Genomic DNA, 25319 nt, shown 5'->3' with positions numbered 1-25319 from the left:
TTGCTTGAGGTGAAGAGTTGAAGTTCCCTTGGTCGTGCCAAAAGGCTGAGCCTGCCCTGCCACTCATGGTGGGGAGAGCCCCATTGCGAGGCTGGAGCCCCTTCCTTGGCATAGGGACACTTGCACCAAGATAGCAAAGACCCCAGCGATGGGGTGGCAGGACCATACTGGCCAAATGGCCACAGCAGGCTGGCTTTGCATGCCCAGCTGCAACAGAAGAGTGTACGAGATTCCCAGAGACGCCCCGCAACATTGCGCCCAAGCCCGCATTTACCGCCCGACCGCCCAAAGGAACAAGCTTCGCGCGCCCGCCCGCACCAGAAGCCCAGACCGTCTCCCGCTGTGCGCAGGCGCAAATCAGCCTGCGCCGGCCGGGCACGCCGCGGCGCATGCGCACTACTGACGCCCCACTCGCCCCGCCCCTTTCCCCGGAAGCGGGAGATTGAAGCGCCGGGCCCGGCGGTCCCGGGACGGGTATTTCTGCTCAGTCCCCTGTCCTGATCCCCGCGGGGAGCGGGCTCTGTTCCCCACGGCTCAGTGATACCGGGGCAGAGAGCCCTTCAGGGGTGCCCCACGCCCTGGCCCAGCTAGCTCCTAGGGGCGGGCCAGGCCTCGTTAGGGCCTCAGCTCCGTGAGGGGCCGCCTCTCGCTCCGCGGCTGTGGACAGCCTCGGGCTGGGGCTGCGCTGCGGGTCTCTCCTGTGCTCCGTTTCTGGGGTGCCGAAGGGCTGTCCAGGGTGCAGCACCTCAGAAAGAGCTCCCCGGTCTGTGGCTCTGCTTATGGGCTGCCCACCCTTCTTGCTGCTTCTCTGGAGGGTGGAAAAGTAGGTAGGGGAAAATGGTTACTGAGTGTTAATGAAGCCTTCGGCTGGTGGGAGGAGAGTGTGAAAGGAGTGAGTGCTGTGACACAGTGTAGCTACAAGCAGGAAAACTGAAGTAGGAGACTGAGCATCGGGGACTTACCCAAGTGCAAAATCGAGTAAGTACTGAAGTGCAAAATGGTCTTTTCCCCTTCTAGCCCAAGTTTTCCTGCATTGCTGGACAGAATTCTTTTTCTGTGTGATTGAAAATGTGAAGGATTGTTAGGCTGAGATCTTGGGGAAGGATTTTAAGAGTCCAGGAGATCTTTGTGAACGCGCTGCCAAAAACAGACTTAAAGTAACAGCATCAGTGAACCATTGGAAAAAGTATTCGTTGTAGTTATCCTCATCTGAAAACAATCTGCATTAGAATGTAAAGGGAGAGAGTCTCGCAGTCTATTTTTTTTTAAGTTGAACAAGTCTTTTGAAGCTAGCTCTTACGCTTCAGATTATTTTCCTGCTTACTAAGATTTGTTACATATTTGTGACATACTGTATACACAGGCATGATGTAGCTTTTTCTAGGCTCTTGTTTACATTAAGAAATAATAGCGACAACTTATAGGTGCTGTGGGTTTCCTATTTAAGTCATAGATTGCTAAAATACCCAATTAACTAGACATTCTTGTCTAAAGTCTATTAATAGACTGCTCTGTTGAATTTTGAACAACTGGAGGGAATATTGACTTGTAAAATAAATGAGGACCAGTGTCCTTTGGTTTAGAGCCAGGCAGACCAGGGTTGCTGGGTTGGTAAAGCTGTGGCGTACCAAGGCTTTGGTATGTTTAAATCTTGGAAGAGGAAGCCTCTTATGCCAGTCTTGTGTTGCCTAAAGACTTGTTTGCAGGATTTTATTTTTAAGAGGCTTCTGTTTTGAAACTCCTAATTGCAATTTGCAGGTAAGCAGAGGTGTAGCTGACGGTTTTTCAGCTGCATTTTGGTCATTAGCAGGTGGTTCACAAGTGCTAAACTAAGTTAAACACTGCCAAATAAATTTGAGGTGGGTACATGCTGAGAGGTGTGACTTATTTTAATTGAGGCACTTTTCTGAGCAAACTGGGGATGCCTACTTTTAATCTAAAATTCTACTTGTATGAGTAATTACTTTTTTTAAGCAGCGTTCCCCAGAAGGATCAAATGAGAGAGATGGAAGAACCAGTGTTTGATGAACTGATGTCTTTGTGCAATACTCCAAAGGATTCTGGGACAACAGCTCCACAGGTGACTGGTTCTGGGAAACAGGTATGAAAACTTATTTGTTTTTCCAGTAATGTGACTCTTCATAGTAACAAAAATGCTTGTGAAATCATCAAGTAGTTGGAAGGCACTACGATACTGTTCGCTGGAGGGCTAAAAATAGGTAGCTTGTTGTCCAGGTGCTTGGTATAGTTTGCTCTGAATATGCAGATGTTTGCTGTGAATACAAAGTGATGGAGCAGTATAACCCAAATGCCATACTAAAAAATAAAAATACTATTCAGGGTTTGTGGCAGCTTTTCTTGTTCTGTTTTTTAACCCGTCATCTTCAGTTTTCTCAAATCCTAGTTCTCTGGGTTGCTGTGTCTGCAGAGTGACTTTCTGTGACTTCTGCTTGCACTGGAACAAAGTACACTGCTTTCAGTTTGTATGTTCTTCATCATGCTGAGCTCTGCTTTGGTGTCCATCGCAGCATGCAGGAGTTGTGGTGATGCTGTCACGCTTGGCATCTGGACCTATGCTGGGTAGGGCTAGTTGGCAAGTGTTCCTTAAGTAATCCCTCTCTCCCATATTTTAGCATATTTTCACAGGTAAAAATGTTAGACACTGGTGGTAAAATGAATTGTTAACTGATTTTGAAGAAAAATAATCACTTTTTAGATGCTTATCAGTGAACGATCTCAAAGCATGAACAGGTCAAAACTATACAGATAATTTCTAATACTCTCAAGTAGAATACAGATGTCTTATGCTAGTGGTGCTAATACAAAAAGTGTATGTGTGGTGGGATGGAAGAGAAAAAAAGTAAGTCTCTTATCTCCATCAGACTAGAGGGGGAAATTGAACATGATGCAATAAAATCAGCCCAGTTGAAGTATGCGTTATATCTTCTGCACAAAGACTAGAAAAGTAGGTTTGCCATAGTGGAATACAAGATTTTCTCCTAGAAAATGTGGAGGTATGTCTTTCTATATCTTACAGCTATGTGTCCAAACACAGGTGAAAGGAAGAAGTTAACTTTGTTATGGTTGTGAAAGATATAGTGAGAATCGGGAAGTCTGGCTTTACAATGATCTTTACATATATGACATGTAAATAATAACCAGGGTAAACAGTTTTTAAAAATGTGATCAAAATATTAGATTGTTCTGATCTTTCTGGCATTTTTGTTTGGTTTTTTTCAGCCAATGAGTGCAGCTCTGAGGGAGCGGTTAAGGAAAACAAGACATTCCTTTAATGCCAATTTTACAGTGGCAAAACGGCTCAAAATAGATGCTGAAGAAAAAGACTCTGCTGATGGTGACAAAGGGTGCCTGCTGAAGACAAGTACAGACTGTTCCAGATTACAAGATGGTTCAGAAAACCTGGAAAGAAATGGCACTGGACATACATGTTTCAAAAGTCCCTTACAGGAAAATGATATCTGTGGATCAGCAGAGAATTCTCCTGCGCTACAGGCTGATCATAGTCAGCAACAGCCCCTGGAAGAGAAAATTAGGCTGGAGAAACAAGTGCAAGAGAAGGAAGAACTACTTCGAAGGCTCAAACTGGTTAAGATGTACCGATCTAAGGTGAGGCGAACCTCTGAAAAAGCACTTTTAAGTCATTCTTTGAAGTAGAAGTAATGCTGTAATCCTCATTTATTGATTTAAGCAACAATACTGACTTTTTCTTGTGTGTTCTCTCAGTTTAAGCTGTTTTATAAAAATAGATCTGCAGGGTATCAAAAAACCCTACATTTCAGCAAATGACAATTTTTTTTTTTCTTTGTTTTGTCCCAATTTCAGAACAACCTGTCTGAACTACAGGCTTTGATAGTGAAATGGAGAAGTAGTACCCAGCTGATGCTGTATGAACTACAGTCTGCCTTTTCTGCAGATGGCAAGAAAGTGAGTCTCACTCAGCTGATAGATACTTTTGGGTTAGAAGACCAGTTATTGCACTACAGCAGAGCAGAAGAAGATTTTGTAGATGCATAATCTACAGGTGCAAAGCTTTCAATTACACACATGCATGAGCAGAGTTGATCAGACAGTGAACTTCATGCTTTGAGATTAGGAGGTTTTCTCAAGAGCTATTTGTAAAGCTATGTACTTAAATACAGCAGGCACTGTAAAAAGCATTGCTTAACAGAAAAGATTGAACTCATGCTGTTTTCAAAAATCTGGCTTGATAACTTGATCAGTGAATTGTTATTTAATAAAAATAAAATTAAATCAAGTCATACTCTAACAAGTAGAATGCAGTCTGTTCTTTGATTAGTCTTTGTGTGGTTACTTGTCTTGAAGTAATTAACTAAATTGTTATTTCTGTTGATGTTCAGAGGGGGAAGAATTTAGTTCTTTGTTCACTGATACATCCCCAGTTTACAAATGTCTTTCTGCTACCACTCAGCTAATGACAGCATTTTGCGAGTTAGGTAAAGATAACCAATTTTCATGTTGTTAGTAGTCTGAAGCTTGCAATGAGTTGTCCTCAATAGCTTTAATTATTACTGAGGGAAATGTGCCATAACACACTACACTTATGTTCAGATACTGGTCCAGACAGTTGTCTTCAGGGAAAGCAAGGAAATCGCAACCAACATCTGTTTACTACTTCATGTGTGAGCCGAGGTGTTTTCTCTCTTCAAATAAATAAGAAAAACAAAGCCTTTTTTAACGGGAGTGCTTCAACTACAGCATCATAAAACTGAATAAAGCTTCAGCATTTCATTTATCCTGCAATAAATGTTGTGTCTTTAAAATGTTTTTTTATCTTAACTTGGCCTATGTGTGTAGCGTGGTGACTCCTGCTTTTATTCTCAAAATCGTTGCTCATCAAGTGTAACAATACACAAATCTTAGCTACTCTACAACTCACTCTGCTATGAATATTATTTTATATGTGATCACATTTCTTACTGGTTGTAACCTGTTTTGTTTACAGGTGCCATTTCCTGTTTCCTTAATAAGGGAGTAATTTCTTAGATATCTCAAGGGAAAGAAAATCAAAGATCATACAGACCCTTTTAACATCAACAGGGCTCATTAGACTTAAATCTGTACCCACAGCTTGCTCTTAAGAATACTGAATGTTGCTGTCCACAAAGAATTAATGAAGAACAGCCTTTATTGCTAATCACTTTTTAAGATTTAAGATATTATTTCTTCTGCCTCTTTACATTAATAAAAAAAGATAATGGTACATGGTGAAGGGGGTGGTTCTGTTCACTGAGATCCCCAGCAAATTTGGAACTCTGCTAGTTCTAGGGAAGTTTAAGCAGGAAGAAAAAAGTCTTGCAAGAAGAATGGGGATGTAATTAGAATCCTTACAGGCCCCAGTTAGAGACAATAAAACAAAAATTGAGGTAATCATAAGAGGAAGTAGTTTTCCTTGCAAGTGTAGGATTTTGTTAAACTTATGTATCAAAGCTATTAATACTCTTACAAGGGCATGAGTTTAGATTTTATGTGAATTTATAAAAGGAGAAGAATTAACACATACCATTGAAGACAGAAATAAAAATTGTTCAGAATGCCTGAGGAAGTAGACCCTACTCCAGCAGCAGTTACTGTTATCAAAGGTTCTTTATCTTTCTAAGCTGTCTTGGAGAGATCTGGCAGGAGACCAGACTGCCTATCAATGTGAAGGGCTGGGAGATAGCAACAACTATTTCAGGAGACCAGGTGTTCCAAAGCTGGTTTTCCTGTAGTTCTGCCAGTGGCATCAGCCACAGCTACTGATGGCTGTGGGTAATTATGCCATCCTGAGCAGCAGCAGCTTTCAGGACAGGGCCAGGTACACACATGGTCATATCCGAGCATACCTTCATCTTATCAGCAGCCTACACCTGTGCCTTCGCAGGTGTAAATATATTGTAAAAAGCAAAATGAAGTCAAAACCACAGACATTAATTTAGCAGATGCAAATTCATGGATTTCTTGCAGCACTTCATCTTCAAAATGTTCTACAATTGCATATTGCAGACTAAGGATATACAAATACACCTGTTTTTCTCTCAGTCTACAATTTCTTGTACCCTTTGTTTTCTGTAATGGGCTATATGGTTCATATAATCAAAACAGCAGAAACATATCTCATGAACTGAAATAAAATGGGGATAAGACTAGGTATAAAATATACAATATAGACAAACATGCATCTTTCAAACAGAAGTTATTTTTAAAGAAATTACAGAAGAAATCGTTTGTGGAAAGAAAAGTTCAGGGAGAAACGCTCTTTTTCTTAGAGAAGACCATGGTATTACAAATCTACCTGAACTCTGATTTTTAAAGATCAGGGAATGTTCTTGATCTCAGTCTTTGAGCTTCTGCCTGAAGAATTTTAAACTCTTCTTCCTGTTCTTTTATAAGACCACGTAGGTATTTCTCCTTCAAAATCTCTCGGTGACGCTGCTTTGCCATCTTTTCAGAAACATGCTTTGTGTCTGCATAAAACAAAATACAAGGGTTAGCCTGTGCCTGTAGGGGATGCATAGTCTATATCAGACCTGTCCTGGGGTTATTCCAAGTTCTGAACAAAATAGGCAGGTGTTTTTAAAAAGGCTCACAGCTGGCACTGGGCATGCTTCCTTTAGTTTCTAGCAAGTACCCACTGTTTTGAAAATCTGTAACTGTTTTACTAGTGGAAAGATCTCTACGGTTTACCCAACAGTGAATACCCTTCTCCACTTCATGTTACTTTGTTCACTTGAATGTGTGGAAAGAAGTGAGTTGAACAGTTCTGTGAATGAAAACATGTTGCCTAATGAAGGTATTAATAACTCTAATATTTTGACTTAAGTAGTTTCAGCAATTTAGTCAATTAATTTCGGTTACAAGAGCAACAATTTCTAAGTATGCTCTTACATAAATGATGTTAAATTGTGGTAGAAAGGGCAGCGCTAACTGTACACGTACAGTAATGAACAGGCGCTCCTTGCCCAATAGCTGATGCTGGTGGAGAACAGGACCTTCTGGCCTTGCAGATATTTTCTGAGTGTTTTTTACTTGTGACTTAAAGTGCATTACTGTGACTCACTGGCTGCCTTAAAGATCCACCTCCTTTCTGAAACAGAGACAAGCATTTCTTTCAGCTCCAGGCTGAGCTCGTAGTTTTCTTGTTCTTTTAATCTGATGCATTTCTCCAGCTCTTTCATTCTTTTCTGACGTTTCTTCACCTTCTTCTTGTGCAGCTGTCCATTTCCAAATGAATAAAGCAAACATATGACATTATACAAAAGCTGTTCAGACAAACTTTTGATGGAAACCTATAATCTTAAGCACTGCATGGTAGCTCAATAAGCTTTTATGTATTTTGATGTGACTAGTAGCACATTCTAGCTTTACTTCATATAGTGTCTTTCACACACACTGTATTCCAGTTTGCTTTATGGAATTCTAATATAGGTAGTAGACAAGAAACAAAGAGGTATGGGTCAGGGAGAGAGATATATTAAAGATAAAATTTGAAAGGCAAAGGGAAGAAAGTAAGTCAAGAAATCAGTGAGTTGAGAACTCTCTCTTATCTGCCATGAGCTGCTGAAGAAAGGCTGGTTGTGCTGAAGCTGTTGAGCTGTAAGAGGACAGGGTAAATATTAAAGGAAGAAGAGGCTGCTGCCAGATAGAGTGACCTGGAGAAAACCCAGTGGAATCATTTAAAAGCAAGGATAATAATAACTTGATTGTTGAACCAGATGACGGAGCCAGCAAATCAGATTGTTATGACCGTGTTATTTTGAATATAGGGGAGGAGTGTTATTATGAACAGGCTGGTGCTCCTGGAGACAAATATTAAGCAGTGAGGACTGGAAGAACCCTTCATTAGAAATGGAAGAGTGACTTTTATAGGCAATGCTGTGTAAGAAGTGATAACCAGATCTGCATTCAGGTGTTCAGGAAGGAAAGCATTTGATTCCAGTAACAGAGCAAATAGATTTATCTCCATAGGGTTGACCTATGCAGCAATCAAGGTATGATGATTGCCTCCAAAGACTTCATAGAACCACTGCTGTAGAGAGCTCCACACAAGCTGAAGAAACTATTGAAAGTCAGATGAATAAATACATGGATATATAGATCCATCCACGAGTGCTGTTATGGCTATGCTCCAACAGTCTCTGAGGTAGCTGAAGAGTTAGCACACCTACATCAGATGCAGTTATTCCTTACAAACACCTCTTGCTAATGAAAGAGAGGAGTTGCCTTTAAACTAAGGATGTGTCTTTCAAATGTAGGGTTTCACTTAGGTTTTACCTGATCCATGATGTCAAGAGTCTGCTCCATTACTGAAATGTGGTGGGCGATGCGGCTGTTGTAGTTCAGCACAGTTAGGAACTGAAGAATTAAAAACAGAGAGAAACCATCTTATTAAGTCTGTTTGTTCTCAACAATTCCACGCTTCTGTAAATACAATCATACTATGTAAAATCTAGAAAACTAGAATTCTGCACAGTAGAAAGGATTACTAGTGATCATAAATGGACATTGTAAATATTTTATTGGATGCTGTGTGAATACTAGACTGTGCAGCTTTTAAAAAGAATGTTACCCATTATTTGTTAACGGAAAAAAAGACTAAGGACATTTGTTGTGAGGTTGTAAAAAAACTCAAGCTATGCTTTTGCTTATAAGGTAGTCTAAGCTAACACAGCTGGAGGCCAAAGTGCTATACAGTCTGTCTTTAGGCCACAGAAGAAAGCTATTATTTTCTGTCAAGTGGCTTCTGGGTAATTCTTACTTCTTTTATTGTTCTTATATCTGCATACTAATTCAGGTTTCAGATAATTTATTAAAGATTTTTTTTCTTGGGCTCACTGTAACTAAAATATCTCTTTATCAAATAACAAATGGTAAAACAGGCTGTATTACCCATAATGGGCAGTAGACAAGTTTCTGTAGATGTAGATTCATCCTTCCAGAGTACTGTCCCATCAAAGTGACAGCTAAAATTTTGTGGACTGCTCTAGTTAGGAGAAACAGGAAAGAGCCAGCAGGCTCCTTGCCTACAGCACCAATCTGCTTTCACTCACTACTTCACTAACATCCCTCATTCCAGATGTTCTCAGGTCTGTGCCCCATGCATTTACCTAAGCCATCTTTCTTTCTGTTCCTATTGTTGGAGTCTCTGTTGCCTTGTCTTTCCTACTAACCCCACATTTCTACTCAAAAAGTGAAGGCAAGCCCCTCAGAACATCCAAATTCTGATTAAACTGGTATATGCCTTTGCTATTGGCAAGTCTAACTCTCTGAAGGGCAACAGTTCTGCTCATCAGTTTAAATGAAGTTTAAGAGCTAACATTTAACAGCAACACTGGTGATAAGTTTGCTACAAGAACTTTTCAGTGTGTTGCACATCACCTCTTTGGAAAGCTGTTTTGTGGGTGTTAGTTACAGAAGTCCCTTGGCTGTGATTCAGAAATGAACAAATAGTTTGGAGAGCAGCAAAACAAATGAAGCCTAAGCAAAACACGTGTTTTGGATTTTCTTTTAATATTTAATTGAATTGCATTATCTTTACTTGCTCTCCAACATTCTTCATTGCCTTGGTGCTTTCTAGCTCCCCACACTGCAATTTCTCTAGCCTACCCATCCTCCAACATTCCTTACTCCAAACCTTTATGCCCCTCATCCTATCACCACAAAACCACCAGCTTTTCTTACAGTCCTCTACATCCCATACAGCAATACCCTCGGGCTTCCCCTACAACCTCTCTTCTTCCTCCTCTCTTGTCCCACTGGTACCCTGGGCTCTCTCCCACAACCTTTACTTGTCTTCTCTGCTCTGCCAGCTGGGCTTGTTCAAAGCTCCGTGGGTGCTGACTTGCGGGCCAGCTGCTGCCTCTTGCTTGCAAACAATTCCCAGTCCTTCTGCTGCTGCGCCAACAAATGGCAGAGAGTGGGGCTCAGTGAGGCTCCTGTAGGAACGCTCCATCTTTGTATACCGAGCAAAAGTTACGGTATTTCTGTGAGATACCAGGTGGAGGCATCTCAGGCCTTTCACTTAAAAGGAAGTTATAGTGCTTTATTTACTAGATCTGTTCCTTGTGGCTGCAAAATCCTGATTCCTTACTCCCAGTGCCAATTTTGAAACACTAAGAGTAAGGGCTAATTGTGGTTTTGTTTACACCTGAACATCCCAAACAACTTCACTGATCAATCTCAACAGTAAAACTTCCCTTTGAAAGCTGAATTGTTGACCTATTAGGCATCAGGTTTCTTCATAGTAGTAAGAGCATTAGGAGGTATAAACAGTCTCACAGGTATGGGCAGTAAAATTTTCTGTGATCGAAATATAAATTAGAGAAAATCACTCACCAGCTGGCGATCTTTTGTAATAGATAGTGTTACGATATCCTGAGCCTTCTGCTTCAGATCTTCTATCTGCATTCTCATTTTCTTGTGTTCCCATTCCAGCTTAAATATCCCTTTAGAGAAGTCTTTATATTCCACCATGCTAGCAATTTTTTTTTCTCCTTGATACTGAGAAAGTAGATCAATCTTTATTAACACACTTCACAGATTATGGAATAATTATTTGCAACCAGATGAGCAAGCTTCCAAAGTTACATTTTTAGTAAGGAAACATGCTATATTGCAGTCTCTTTCCAGACTTTGCTCCAGATGTTTATCATTTGTGGAATTTTGTTCCCTTTTATGCTCAGTGCCACAGCCTTAGATCATAGAAGGAGATGGAGAAAATTACAAGTAACCTCTCTCTCCCCATCTTTCTGTCTTTTATAAGAATGCAAAGGCATTTTAACTCTACAGAATTTAAACTTACTCTGTATAAGTTATTCTGCAGCTGTTGCTGAAGGCTTTGTGCAGCAGCAGTAACAAGCAATTTTTGTACAGCTAGAATGCCTAAAAAAAGAACTTTTAATAAGAATATGAAGAACTATTTTAAGTAGGATCACCAATTTCACCTTACATAAAAAGTGTAGTAGTTTTTTAAATCTTAATGTAAGTTACTGTTCAAGTGCTTCTTAACTATAAGTAAGTTTGCCTTCACGGAATTTTTGGACTGGTGCCCAGGATATTAGCATTTTCTATTTACGGCATGTATGTAAGTGATGGTGTGTCTAAAAACTGTTGCCATTTCATTGATCTGAATTGCGCTGATCAAACATCAAGAAAGCAGTCTGAGTTGCAATCTTTGTGCCATGATAAGAGACATTACAGAACTCTTAATAGTTTCTAGATTACAATTGAGCCTACTGACGTGTAGTAATGAATTGAAACTAGATGTCAAACTGGAGAAAAAGCAGAGCCCCTGAAGGACAATACATGTGTGTAAAAAGCTTAAATTTACTTCAGATAATGTAAATTACCATGATAGCGCAATTCAGTTCTTCAACAACACTCTTCTTAATGAGAATGGCATCACTGTACTCTGGGATCTCAGTACTTTCCAGTTCCACCTGTCCCTGTTTTAGCAAAAACTGGATAATCGAATTCAATTGAAATTTCATCTTCTCCTCCTGCAGCCTAAAATGGCAGAAAACAAACAAACAAAAAGTTTAGTGATTTCAACAGGATTATATAAATCCTCCCATGATTCTCAAAATGTTTTTATTTATTACTGGTAAGCAGTATATTCATGTCAGTGTTACTCTTTGACAGGCCGCCTCCTACTTGCACACAAAGTGGCTACAGAATTTGCAGCTTATTTCCATACATGAAGTTTTCAGCCACTGGGTTCAGTTTAACACACTATAGCAGATGTTCTGAGAGAAAGTGTCCTTGCTGAAGAGAAATCTTAATAATTGAAAAGGAAATGGAGAAGACTCCCAGCGAACACCCCTTTTCTTGTACAGTTTATTCTAGGTTTTGTTCCTGGATGACAATGAATGTGAAAATTATGTAATGTACATGAAAAAATGAAATATTGCAGGTCCAAGCGGAAGCAGCTCAGTGAAATCAGGTGTCAGATGACAGCACAGCATATTGCAATTAGGACTGATCACTGTATCTTAGGCCTACAAAAGCAAAATTTAACTGAGCAAGCTAGTGCAAATATGGCCTCAAAGGCTTTGGGGCACTCACTGTATGATGTAGCTTTTGGGGCAGTCAGTTTGAATTGAACTGATGTTGTTACTTAAGATGGTAGATTAAGAGCTGCTTTTGCCTGCACACGTGCTGCAATAACACCTCATTTCAGAAATCCCATAGGTCTCTTTGATGAATCCTAGCTAAAAGAGGGTTGGAGAACACAGCTATGTAATTCTGTATGTAACTTTTGGTTCTGGGTTGGTGAAGTATTAAAATGAAGCTGAACATAGGAAAAGAAACAAAATTACCAAGTGAGTTCTTCGAAAATGTCTTCTATTTCTGACTCAATCCTCTCATTGTCATCCAGTCTTCTCCGGAGAAAGCCCTGCATCTCTGTCAGTGTTAGAGCCTTCCATTTCACCTAAGCAAGCAACATTGTGACATTCTGAACTTTTTCAGCTTCACCAGTATGTCAGGACAAGTGTCTTCAAGAACACAGAAAACAAGTTCTTAAGAAGACATATGTCTGCATAAATATGGAGCCTGGTATTTTGAAAATCCCAGTAGAGCACATTAGATGTAGAGGTTACAATCTTTACACTCTGCTCAGAAATTTATTCTTTTATGCATAGTTTATTCACATGAAGGGAAATCATATTTCCTTCTCTCTAGGTCAAAGGTCACGTATCTCTGTCTCTGAATGATTCAGATTTACACCTTCATGCTTTTAAACTGAACAAGTCTCTTGCTAGAACTTTCCAGCAACACCCTTTGTTAAGAACTGCTCTTGATGGTCTAGAAAATTATGAGAATGCTTTGGTACAAATGTAGAATGCTAATGGGTGAGAATGACTCTAACAGATGATGGAAGTCGAATACCTTAATAGTTTTTTGGTATGGATAGAGAAAAGGGAAATGATCTTTCTTTTTTTTTAAATGAAACTGTATCAAGGTCACAATCATTCTGATCAAATCCATCCACATTCATATGCTAATTTTTCATCTGAAGGAAAACTAGAGCTGGTTTCTATTGATAACATTTCTATTATTCTGAATTGAATGTGTCAAGAAGCAACCTTCAAACTCAAATGCAGCTTATGTATGCTGCATTGTCAGCTCACCACTAGCTTAACCCTACTCTTGAACTCCACAGAAGTTTAAGACCTGAAAATATCAAGAAGTACACTGGCAAAATAAGGAATTTTACATACCAGCTCCTCACTCTCCACTTTATTTCGTCTAGCTAGACAAAAATTTTCCCATATAGATGGGTCTAAGCCATCAGGCATGTGCTCAGGACTATCCAGTTCATCCATGGCTTTCATTAAAGTGGTAAGTGCATCTTTGTAATCTTCAGCTGAGTCTGAACAATCCCTATATGGGTTAGCACTGTCAAGGAGCATTCGTGTCCTTGGGATCCTAGTGCACATACATAGTACAAACAGTATTTTTTATTTTTCCTTGCAGAAGAGAAGCTCACAAACAACTAAGAACATTTCATACACTCAGCCTCTTACAAAGAGCAAATAGGTAAGACTGCATCTTACACAAAACAGGAAAATATGTTTTTGAGACCAGATGTTTAGTTAGATTGCATTTAAAATAGATTGCGTAGGGTGAATAAGGAAATGTAAGTAGTCAAAACAGCAGTTGTTAGTATGATAGGAAATCAATCATTGTTAATCAAAAAAAAAAAAAGGCAGGCAGTCTACTAATTATAAAAATAATTTAGACTACTGAAATAAATAGTATTTTCATTCTTGACACACAAGCAATACTACTATTTAAACAGATGGAATCAAGAGGGATCTTACTTTGGTCGATGTCTGTAAAGTTGGTTAAGTTCATCAAGGAGATTGGCAGGTACATCAGCAAACTCCTTTGCAAAACCATATTCCAGATTCTAGGAGGGAAACAGAAGGTTTCCTTGTTACCACAATGTTATTTTTAAAAAAAGCATCAACCTGCCCATGTCTTAGAAATACAGAATACAGTGTTTTTCCAACTGCTCCCAAGCATCACAGGAATCTGGACTATTTCATAAATTCTTCTATGTGCCTACTCTCCTTTACTTCTTCATCTCAGTGATCAGCAAGTTGACCAGAACTCCTCCCATGCTTATAGTGAAGTATTTTCTTCTCATTACCAAGACACAGCATTAACTTTTTAATTTCTGAACCTCCTTGTGTTTTCTGAGAGTCTCACCTTCTCTTCATCTATTGCATTTTCATAGGTGTCTATGTAAGCCTCCATTTTATCTTCTGTAGCCTGGATTGTTCCTGCAGTCTTGACCTATAGAAAAACCAAAAGATTTCAGGAGTGAAAGTCAGTAAGCAAAAGCACTGAATGGTCATTTATATACATTGATGAAGCTGACACTTTCTTATTTCTAGAGAAAACCTTGTGAGCTTTTTTTACTAACAATATAATGCCTCCTTCAAGCAGTTACTTGTAGGTACTGCTAAAAGGTGAGCAGATACAAAATTAAACTAGTCCACAGCTTAAGAAAGTAAGAAATCTGTGTAAGAAATAGCTTATTCAAATGCTTATAATTCTTCCTTTTAATCTTTGAATGTAAGAACCTATGTCGATACTTGTTTTCAGTTGCACAGAGATTTCCTTTCATGTTGGCACAGGTAAGACCAGTCAAACATTCTCAAATGCTGTCAAAAATTCTCAGATGCTGTTCAGTGGATGGTTCTTCATTTTAGAATGCAGTTTCCCTGTTGCCATGACATAGTTCTGCTATGTGTTAGGATAATAAGCTTATCTGTTTTATCAAGGTTGTTAAATGCTTATGCTCTGCTAGGAAGACCATTTTGTTGTGTTTGACAAGAAAAAAACCATCACTGACCGTGTAAATTGTGAGAAAATCAATTATGGCAAAATTTTGATTTGGAAAGAGCAGCTTCCACAAGAAACTGTACTGTAAATATTACACTTTTCCTAAGAAAGCATTCTAAAGAGTAACTTGCTTTTTCTTTCTGCTTTTTCGTAAGGAAATTATGAAGTCCAGCTTCTCTAGTGTCCAACTCTTCATCCAACAGTAAAGCATAAACAAGATTGAGTATTTTGAGTTCTTCCTGTGAAAAGATTGTAATAAAAAAATGTTAGCATTCCTGCTGCACAGAGGCAAAAAAAAAAAATGTTCTTTGCAATACCTGGTAGATGACCATCTCTAATTTCACTTTGCTTTCAGAGAGTTTGCACACAGTCTTATCAAAATGTTGTGTTGTTTCCCGGATGGAGTCTTCAAGTTTCTTCAATTCATTTTGCAGTGCCTGGGGAAGGGAAGGGCAAAAGCAACAATATTACATCTGGAGGAATAAAGAAGCTCTGATACAGTATATCAGATGCTGGAGAAAGCACAATATGGAACTGTATCCTTCAGCCAAAAGGTCCCAGAAATTATTTGTTTGGAAGGAGAGTGCTGCCAGGCTACCAACTTATGTTGTCCAATTACCATTTTGAAGGATAAATACAATGGCATTATTTGTGTATCGCATCAGCCACTCTAGGAACAGAGGCTGAAAAAAAAATCAGGAATACTAGTACATTTGTGAAGGAAAGTTACCCTTTGTCATATATCACAAATTTTGACACATATCGATTGGTATAAGTAGAGATTGCCTTATTTTACTAAGTTAGGACTTATTTAATATGCTACATGATCTTTGTTCTTCATTTGTTCTTCATTTATTCTATTTATTAGTATTCATTTTTAGAAGTATCTCCTGAGAAAGGTCAGAAGCTTTGGTCATGAGCACTGTGAACAAAACCACTCATTTTCTCATTTTAATTTACCATCCTATACTTTTCTTTTTCTTCATTCAGCTCTTTGACTTTTTCCTCATGTTTTCCAAGTATTTTCTTTTCTTCATCAGTCAAAAGATGCTCAGGCTTGGATATAAAAGCAGGTGGAGGAATATCCTGGAAGTATTAAAGACAAATATGCTTCAAAAGCCATATTAAGTCTCCATCAGCACACTAACAAACTACAGCACACATCAAACTTAATGAAAGGTATTTCTTAGTGCCAAGTAAGGTAAATAATGTAAGTGAGCCTTAAGTCTGAGTAACATATATGTTCTGTTTCTCTAGTTTGTTGGTTGCACCAGTAGTTTTTGTGTATGTATGTCGTGCTTTTCTCTTTCACTTGCTTACAGGAATTCACTGCTGGATCTTGTAAAATACGAGTATTTTGTACTCAAACATACTACTGTTGGTATAAGATGTATTGCATTTTCTCTCTCAGAACCCCAAATCTTACTCCATGCTAATGTACGCTTCTAAGTGTGGTCCTAGTTTTCCAAAACAGATCAATTCCAGGGATAGCGCTTGGGTCTGCCCTATCCTTTTTCTGTGACACTCCTTGACATTCTTTCCTTCCTCTACTACTGTACTATCTATCTTTGCTGAGTTAAATGGAACACAGTGTTTTTCTGTAAGATCACAGCCATGGATAATAGACCCTTCCCCCAGCAACACAGTTCTACAATTCTACAATTCTCTAGTTGAATTTCACATTTCTTTGAAAGCCCACAAACTACCTAAATGATACGGCAGAAATACAGCTCACCAGTTTCAAGATGTCTTCCTTTTTGACTTCTAGTACTCCACCCATCATGTCATCAAGAGCACGCAGTCTGTCATTGTTCTGGGAATGACCACAAAAATATTTTAGGGTGCAAAAGGAATTGTAGTAATTGGAAGTTTGGGGAACTATAATAGGGTAGTTCACCTCTAGATCACCCATTTGATTATAATGCATGTCACTAGTAGATTAATGCTCTTCAGTGATGTATGTGAAATATGCTAAAAGCCTCAGAGATTTTTTTTTTCTGGTGGATGATGTTCATATGCCAAATAACATACTAAAACTGCTATTCTGGATGCCGCCATTCTGGTAGTTTTGGAAAGAATACATAGGCATAGATTACTTCCGGCCAGTTGGCAGGCTAGGATGAAGGAAGTGGTAGTGTTACTGTCTTATTGCACATCTCTTTTGGGGCCAGAACCATCTTAGCCTTTTCACAGATGCATTTTAAAGCCAGAGGAAAGCACTATGATCTTTTAGTCTGATCCCTGAAGAACCGAGGTTATTCAGTCAACAAACACATATCAAGCACAAAGCTCTTAATTAAGCAGTAGAATGTATTTAGAAATGTATCTAGTCCCCCGTCACCTGATATGGTCTTTCTAATTGTCACTAAGCACATTTTTTAAAATTGTGAGCCTAACACTAAATCTTTTCTTCCCCCCACTAGTCTATGCAGTTCTGATTGTAAACAATAGTAAGAGGGAAAAGACACACATCATAATTACCTACCAACTTAAATTTATTCTCCCACACTACATTACTGGAATATTCCAGTGCAGCATTTAAATAAGCCTAACAGGCAATAAATAAAATAAATAAATTCACCTAATAGGCAAAGGCCTATTCAGTAAAAAGAATACTATAAGTACCTTATCAGCAAGGCGTCTTTCCATTTCGAGCTTAGCCATCATTTCTGCTTTCTCTCTCTCTTGTTGAGTCAAGTGTTTTTCAGCTTTAATCTGAGGGAAGAAAATGATGTTCATATCAGGATTCTTTTCTCCAAATGTGATCACACATGGACTAAGAACATTTGGAAAGATGGTGTAATACTAATTCTTAATGCTTTTTGTATCTCTGCCCTATGCTAATATTTCTCAAGAGAAAATTTTTCTTTTGAACAGCTCCAAAAGCTATATTTTAAAATACTAAAATACAAACTACCATCATTTTTGTTGATGATAGCTGTGTTTTGTGCATACCTTTCCTGACAGTGGAATAACTCGGACTGGTGGTAGAGAAGAGAGAAATGGGGAAAGGCTGTCCAAAAGAGCAGATAAGATCAGTGGAATATATTATGTAATAAATACAGTGTTTCTTTATAAATTATCAATTGAATTTATAAGTCCAGTACTAAGTATGCTTTGATACCTAGATACTTTGAAAATACTTAGTTTCAAAATGGTGCCCATAGAAAACAGAGAAATGCTCATCTATGGAAATAATCCCTGCAAGCCTGGTTTGAATCTTACAGTCAGGAACAAGGGGAATTTCTACCTAATTTATGGACAATTAAAAACTTTTAACAATAAATGAAGATTGTATACATTTTATTCATTTCAGATTGACTTATTTAGAGCTTCTACCTATTATAAAAAGGAAAGGGAAGCAAAAGAGTCAAAAAGATGATTTTAAGTACACAGACACATCAGTTTTCAGGCTTTTCAGTACTGACACATTGTCTGGAAATGAGAAGAATTAGAGAACTGTATCTGAGTGGGTGAAAGAGAAAGATTTATTTTTCAGACACCTCTGAATCCTGAACTGTGAGCACTCGCTGTGGCATCTCATCATCTGTAAGAGCTGGCTCCCACAATTCCACTTGGAGCTCAAGTTGGGCCAAGATTTCTTGGATCCTCAGGTTTCTTTCTTTCACTCGTGCGATCTCCTGCTCCTTCTGTCGTACAACTCTGTCAAATTCCTTGTTAAAAGCAGTTTTCAATTTGTATATTATGTCCTGAAATACCAAAAAAGGAAACAGCAATACTGTGCAACTCTCCATTGTATAGTGTGAGCATGCCCAAAATCTAACAGTGGCTGTGGCTGCTGTGAGAACCAACAGATATGACAGTGTCACCACAGTAATACAAATTTAAGAACATATCACCTGCAATAATATTATCTGATTGACTTTCTGCTCCCTAGTCTGCAAGTCCCATTGCTGGTACAGGACAGACGTGTCTCCACCATACTGAGAGCTCAGACTTCCAATCAGACAGTAAGATGCACTATCATCAGCCATCTCATGATTTTTCTCCTGAACCTGAATATCACAAACATGATAACTATGTTAATTTTGTACACAATACAGTGGCACATGTATGAAAAAATTCTAGATGTTATATTCTGCAATTAAGCTCAGTGATCAAAATAATACAAATTAAAATGATTGCACCTGGAATATTTGGTCTGTTTGTAGGTTCCCAAGTACAAGAAAGACATGGGCATACTGAAGCAAGTCAGTGATAGGCAACTAATACAATTAAGGGTTTGAAACATCTAACACGCAAGGACAGGCTGAGAATTGCTTAGCCTCAAGAAGGAGAAGGCTTGAGGAGAATCTTAGTAATGCATATAAAAATCTGATGGTGTGGACTAAAGACAACAATGCCAGACTCTTCTCAGTGGTGCTCAGTGACAGATTGAGAGGAACTGGGTATACATTGAAATACAGGACATCCAACCTAAACATAATAAAACGCTTTTCCTATGAGGGTTGTCAAACATGGGAAGAGGGAGCCCATAGAGGTTATGGAATCTTCCATCTTTGGAGATATTCCATATCTGACTGGACACAGCCCTGAGTAAAGTGCTCCAGGAGTGTTGGACTAGATGACATCCAAAGGGCTCTTCTAACCTCAGCTATTCTGTGATACTTTAGTACTAATACATTTGTTAAGAGTAAACCCACAACATTTCATCTTTATTTATCTTAAAAAATATTTGGACAATCTCCACAGCAAGAAAATGCACCTTAGAAATATATCTATGTAAACAACGGTTAAGATGCCAACTCAGAACATCCTGTTTTGAAATGCCTTTGTGCTGTAATTCAAAGAGATTGTACCTTAGGATCAGCTGTGTCAATCTTCTTTAACCGGAGAACTTTCTCCAAAGTTTCCAGCTCTTCTTCACTACGTTCCTTCAGTGGATAATTCTTCACTTCACAAGCCATATGGAAGCACTGTTCAATTTTTTTTTAAAAAAAAAAAAAGAATAAAAACACAAAGCTCTTCAGAATGCACCTATCAATTCATTTGTTCAATACCTGAATGCTAAATAGTTATAAAAGCTTCTTAAAATCAGGAATAAAATTGAGGAACAATTAATAGAGACAATATAGTAAAAATACAAGGGTAAGACAAAAACGATTTGCCTTTATGGTAGTGAAAAAAATTTTTTTTTTTAAACATTCAATGGATATGGATGGCTTTTTTATCCACAGAACTCCACTAGAACAAGATTTTTCATAAAATGACTTGGTCTTTCACCATCCTGGAAATAATCTAGTACCATGAGTTTGACCAATCTCCCTCTGTTTAAAACAGGGAAAATGAGGGTTAAATTTTGCCTTTATACTCTACATAGCAGAAGTCATACTGACTGCACACAGAAGAATAACATTTACATCTCCTTTTAGCAACACTGCAGAAAGATACCCTCTGAAAAAAAGGAATTGAAGGGTTACCTATTTGCTTATCAACACTCTTATCCACCTTAGAAGGTAAAATCAGCCAGACTCAGATAAAAAGAACAGAATAAAAGATTTGCATGAACCCTGGGAAGAAGTACCATACCATAAGCAATCAGAAATGTGTTGAACTTTTATTTATTTTGCCTCTGTGCCTTAAGGAATCAATAAACTACTGCAGAAAATAAGCTAGAAAGCAGAAGTTACCTTAACTGCACGTCCTTTTACACACATGGCATCCCAGCACTCCTCTTTGATGACATCCTGCAAATAGCGGTTGGCTAAATTCTCCATCTCAATCTCCTTCCTCACCTTTCAAGACACAGAAAAGAAAGTAACAAGATATTGTGCAAAACAGCAAGATATGGGCAATTTGTTTTGAGTTATTGAAATAAACCTAACAGATGAAATGAATCACCAATATTTCATCATCTTAGACTATTGCACCTATCTTCTCCAAAAACTATATTGCATACTACTACTGCTACTGAAAGGCATCATTTTATATGTGAAGAAAAGCATTATAGAACTTAAGACATATTTCCAGGGCCACAGTGTCAGACTTATAGTTTCTGGCATAGATCATGTTCCAATCAGCAATGTCTGCATCAGCAGCTTCACCTGCTTCGGAAAGTGACTTAAAATACTTTTAACTTTTCTTATTTCTCAGCAGTGAACAGCAACTTTGAGATCATCCTCTGTTCTTCAATCATTCTTTTTTCCTTTTTACTGCTAGTTTTAAAATGTTCTCTCCTCATTCTGTCATACCCTGGCCACTTCTTCTTCAGCCTTTGCTTGTGCTCTTTCCTGTTCTTCTATATCCAGGTTGAATTCCCACTGCTCCAGTTTCTCAATGTCTGGCACTTGTTCGTTTTCATGCATCATGTTCTGAATCTGTTTTTTTAAAAATAAGGAATTAAAAGTCACTTGAATGTGAATAGAGGAAGTCCTGTTTTTAACACTGTAGAACTTGATATCAGATAAAATTATTTTAATCGCTTCCACTTTTAACCACATCATGGTAATTGATAGAATGTGCTGCCTGTAGCTAGTGACAGAGAGTACTATGTGAATATATTTCATCTTTCTCTTAAAGTTGATTTGGATGTTATATGTGAAGTTGTGCATCCTTTCTAAGAATGTATAGTGCACGATGCTTTATTCTCTGGTTCTGAAAACTTCATTAAGTTGCTATCACTTAAGTCATTATCTATCTCATACAGTTCAACAAAGGCAAGCACAAAATCCTGCAGCTGATGGGGAATAGCCCCATGCACCAAGACATGCTGGGTGCTCAGCAAGTGGAAAACAACTTTGCAGAAAAGTAGCTGTGGTCCTGGTGGACACCAAGTTGAACATGAGCCAGCAACGTGTCCTTGGGGCAAAAAAGGCAAACGGTGTCCTGGGCTGTACTGAGTGTTGCCAGCAGGTTGAGGGAGGTACTGGAGAGAGTCCAATGGAGATGATTACAGGATTGGAGCATCTCTCATACAAGGAAAGGCTGAGAGAATTGGGACTGTTAAGCCTAAAAAAGAAATGGCTTGCAGGGAATCTCATCAATGTATATAAATACTTGAAGGGAGGGTGCATAGAGGGCAGAGCCAGGCTCTTTTCAGTGGTGCCCAGTGACAGGATCAGAGACAATGGACACAAACTGAAACACAGGAGGTTCTGCCCAAACATCAGGAAACACATTTTTGCTGTGAAGGTGACTGAGTACTGGAACAGGTTGCCCAAAGAGGTCATGGAGTCTCCATCCTTGGACATAACCAAAATCTGTCTGGACGTGGTCCTGGGCAGACCGGTCTAGGCGACTGTGCCTTATCCTCCGGCAGATAGCAGTTTTATGGAAGGAAACAAAGGAAGAGGAAAGGACAGTAATTTCTATAATGGAAGGCTGTTAGACAGAAACTAGCTTGCTGAGGGTATTGATTGCTCAAGGTATAAAAGTGGCACAAAATATTTATTTGGAGCAAAGGAAACCAAGACCTAGACAGTAGTTTCTGACAGGTTCAGTGTACAGTCCCTGAAGAAGCACATCTCTTTATTACCTGTCTGCTCAGAGTTTATGACAAAAAAGTAACTGAGTGCCAGAGCTGATAGCCATAAAGGAAGTATACTTGTAATCAAAACTGGTAAGCAAAGCCGTTACCCTTGTAAGAAACTCACAGTTTTACGCAGCTCTTTAATTCCCATTTGCAGCTCTTTCTTCTGGTTAGCAAATCTCTGAGTCTCTTCTCTAATGACCTGACATAAAACAAATATATAGTTGAAAAACAAAAATAAACAAGAAGAGAAAAAAGATTGAAATAATCTAAAGGAAAATTATCTGTACAGAAAACAAAACTCAAAGGGATTAATAACAGAAACAAACATTATCCTAATTCAATAAGATGATTCTTAGAATTGCTCAAGAGAAAAAGGATTGTACAACCAGGTCACATTGTAAACTACTTGTACACTAATAGAGCTTAAAAGAAAGAAAATATTTAAGAAGTAATTACAAGTGAAATGATTACAAACACAATGAACTGGGTAAAACCCGCTGCCAGAATTTGTTAAGTGTTTTATATTCCTTAGATTTGTCATTGTCACTAGGCATTTCCTGTGGGACATTTAAAGACACAAGTAAACTAACATCTATTACTCATTCTGGAAGCAGTGAAATTTTCTTTGCACCTACAGCCTTACCAATTCATCTCTTAGGGAAAATTTGCAATTAGTCTGCACCTCTGGAATTTGCTTTCTGAAGTTTACAATTTTAAATAGGATGATGGCTGTTGGTTGAAAGGAAGGGGTGTGTAATTCTGACATTGGATGGACTCCATCCTCTAAAAGTCAGATGCAGGTCTCTTAGGACATTAATGAGAAGCTTAAAACAACCTAGGACAATGTTGCTGCCCTTCAACCTTTATCCCTAGCTGTCATGTGGTACTCATGTGTATGCACAGTCACATGGATTTGCCAAAAAATCCCAACAGAGACACCAAAGCGTGAGTGTCAGCATCAAAGATGAAACAGGAATACATGTCTGGGAGGGGGATGGAGATGACACCACTTTCAGTGGCAGTACATCTTAGAATGACTTGGGACGCTTGTGAAACTGCGTCCTAATTTAGAAAGTCACTCCTGAGATCACCCAGAAAGCAATGATGTTTTGCTTTGTCCTATCATTGAACCCCAAAAGCTGGACAAAATACCAGGCTCTGGCTCATATCAGAAAGAATACGCTAGCAACCATAAATTCATATTTCTGGGGAAAAAAAAATAATCTATGCTAACATTAACACAGCCGTTTCCAGACTCACGAAGCACTAAGCCCCCTCTCCGTCGACAAACCTTTGATAGACTTTGACTTATAAAAACTTTGGTTACGTAACATATTAACCTCAACCTTAACCTGAAATAAACTTCAAGGGTTTTACAATTAATGTCATATTGTTACCTATTGATTTATCAGTGCTGTAGAATTTGTTATTCTGGCCCTTGGGCAAAACAAAGCACCTGCTTGGTTTCTGATAATAATCTTCTGTGCAACTTTTTGACGTTTAGAATAAAAGAGTTTTTATAAGTTTCTAAAGGAAGACAATTTCTCTGGCCTTTTTTTAAGTTTATTCCTTGTGTAGAAGTGGTCTTTTGGTGTTTAGAGCTCCTATTGTGCTAGGTACCTGCAGTGATGTGTTTATAACCTTGTTTATAACCTTGACCTAAAAGTCTAGATCGCAATGTCTTAAGAGAGGTCCAAATGTCAGAGAAGCTTTAGAAACTAGATTTCTTTACAGCATACAATTTGGCACCCCAAATCACTACCGACTTCCGAAAACTCTGGCTTTGATTAATGCTTGTTCTATGATAGTACCTTCTTCATTTTCTGACCTAGCCATGTCATTTCATTGGTACTGTCTGAATACAAGCTGGGGATGTTTCCGTCTTCTTCTGTCACCTCTACACTGGAAGATTCCTCCTGAAATGAAGGATATAAACATCCATCTCAGGTACTTAGAGAGAATGAAAGAGAGACAGAAAAAAAAAAAATGGACACACATTAGAAGTAACACCACCACCACCAAATTCCAGAGACTATTTCAACATTTCTATTCCCTAACCAGTCCACGGATGTGATCCTGCAAACTCTTGCTCCTATGCAAAGCCTTCTGACTCAAAAGGGCTGACTTTACTCTGTAATCACTGGTTTGCTTTTTCAACAGAAATATATACAACTAGTAACACACAGTGTATAGAGGTAACATCACACTGGCAATGACACATAACTTCCCATGAGGAGAAACTGACTTTCACAGAGTTTTCTGTGGCTGAAGAAACCAAGTGAAATTGAAGACGTGAATGTCATCTTCCCATAACTATTCCGTTTCCTTGATAATATTATTCCACAAATTGATAACTAAGCATATTCAGCCTATTCTCAGGGCTATTCTTCTACTTTCGTAGAAGGATCAGAGTTTGTTTTGAGGACAGTTTTTATCATGTGTAATTTTAGGATAATTATCAAACTTTTTTTCCCCATAAAAATAGAGAAAACACCTTAAATTTCTCTTCTGGAAGTGATCCTGATGTGGATTCTGCTTCAGACTGCCACTCTGCCATAGATTGTAAAGCAACATTTTCATTTGAAGTAGACATGTTCAGTATCGCAAGAAGAGATTGCCAGTGAAAATCAGCTTCCTTAACTTCAGTTTTCTTTATCTTCCTAGTAAACAGAAAGGGAACCGATGTATTTTTTGTGTAAAGGATGAAGTACGAAATATTATTACACAATTATAAGTTGTTTAAAAATGTTTATATTTTTACATATGATTCAATATTATTTGAATTCTAGAATTGCATAATTAAGTGAGGCTTCTACAGAATTAGAAATTCTGAAAGATGGGTTACCCAGATTTGAAATACCGCTCTGGCAGAGCCATCTACGCATCTACCTAAATATTTGTTATACCATAGAAAAGTTGTAGTTTCCAGTGCCTCTTACTCCTAATGTCTTCTAAG

The 25319-nt window shown here is 38.5% G+C and overlaps 2 protein-coding genes across 3 annotated transcripts in view; one reads left to right on the top strand and one right to left on the bottom strand.

Moving 5' to 3' along the window:
* Window positions 1-464: 464 nt before the first annotated feature.
* Window positions 465-4237, top strand: SFR1 (SWI5 dependent homologous recombination repair protein 1). 2 transcript variants are annotated; one of them, XM_065639315.1, is made up of 4 exons: window positions 465-978; window positions 1978-2101; window positions 3241-3627; window positions 3844-4237. In XM_065639315.1, the coding sequence occupies exons 2-4, from the start codon at window positions 1997-1999 to the stop codon at window positions 4033-4035; spliced, it is 684 nt and encodes a 227-aa protein (XP_065495387.1). In that variant the 5' UTR covers window positions 465-978; window positions 1978-1996; the 3' UTR covers window positions 4036-4237. The 2 variants fall into 2 exon arrangements, with proteins under 2 accessions (XP_065495387.1, XP_065495388.1); XM_065639316.1 differs by having other exon boundaries at window positions 1975-2101.
* A 2090-nt stretch (window positions 4238-6327) lies between these two features.
* The window catches only part of CFAP43 (cilia and flagella associated protein 43), a 44862-nt gene continuing 25870 nt past the window's right edge, over window positions 6328-25319 (bottom strand). Inside the window, exons 18-39 of the mRNA XM_065639149.1 lie at window positions 24858-25023; window positions 24175-24279; window positions 22485-22562; window positions 21084-21209; window positions 20523-20627; window positions 19692-19808; window positions 18732-18887; window positions 18375-18581; window positions 17497-17586; window positions 16607-16684; window positions 15832-15957; window positions 15189-15308; window positions 15003-15110; window positions 14233-14319; window positions 13842-13930; window positions 13239-13446; window positions 12336-12448; window positions 11367-11523; window positions 10354-10518; window positions 8293-8373; window positions 7079-7232; window positions 6328-6485 (exon numbers count right to left, since the gene is read on the bottom strand). Coding sequence (XP_065495221.1) covers window positions 6328-6485; window positions 7079-7232; window positions 8293-8373; window positions 10354-10518; window positions 11367-11523; window positions 12336-12448; window positions 13239-13446; window positions 13842-13930; window positions 14233-14319; window positions 15003-15110; window positions 15189-15308; window positions 15832-15957; window positions 16607-16684; window positions 17497-17586; window positions 18375-18581; window positions 18732-18887; window positions 19692-19808; window positions 20523-20627; window positions 21084-21209; window positions 22485-22562; window positions 24175-24279; window positions 24858-25023 — 2794 coding nt within the window. The remainder of the gene's footprint in view (window positions 6486-7078; window positions 7233-8292; window positions 8374-10353; window positions 10519-11366; window positions 11524-12335; window positions 12449-13238; window positions 13447-13841; window positions 13931-14232; window positions 14320-15002; window positions 15111-15188; window positions 15309-15831; window positions 15958-16606; window positions 16685-17496; window positions 17587-18374; window positions 18582-18731; window positions 18888-19691; window positions 19809-20522; window positions 20628-21083; window positions 21210-22484; window positions 22563-24174; window positions 24280-24857; window positions 25024-25319) is intronic.

Source organism: Caloenas nicobarica, chromosome 7 (genome assembly GCF_036013445.1).
Source record: "Caloenas nicobarica isolate bCalNic1 chromosome 7, bCalNic1.hap1, whole genome shotgun sequence".
Lineage (NCBI taxonomy): Eukaryota > Metazoa > Chordata > Aves > Columbiformes > Columbidae > Caloenas > Caloenas nicobarica.
This window is presented reverse-complemented; position numbering and strand designations above follow the sequence as displayed.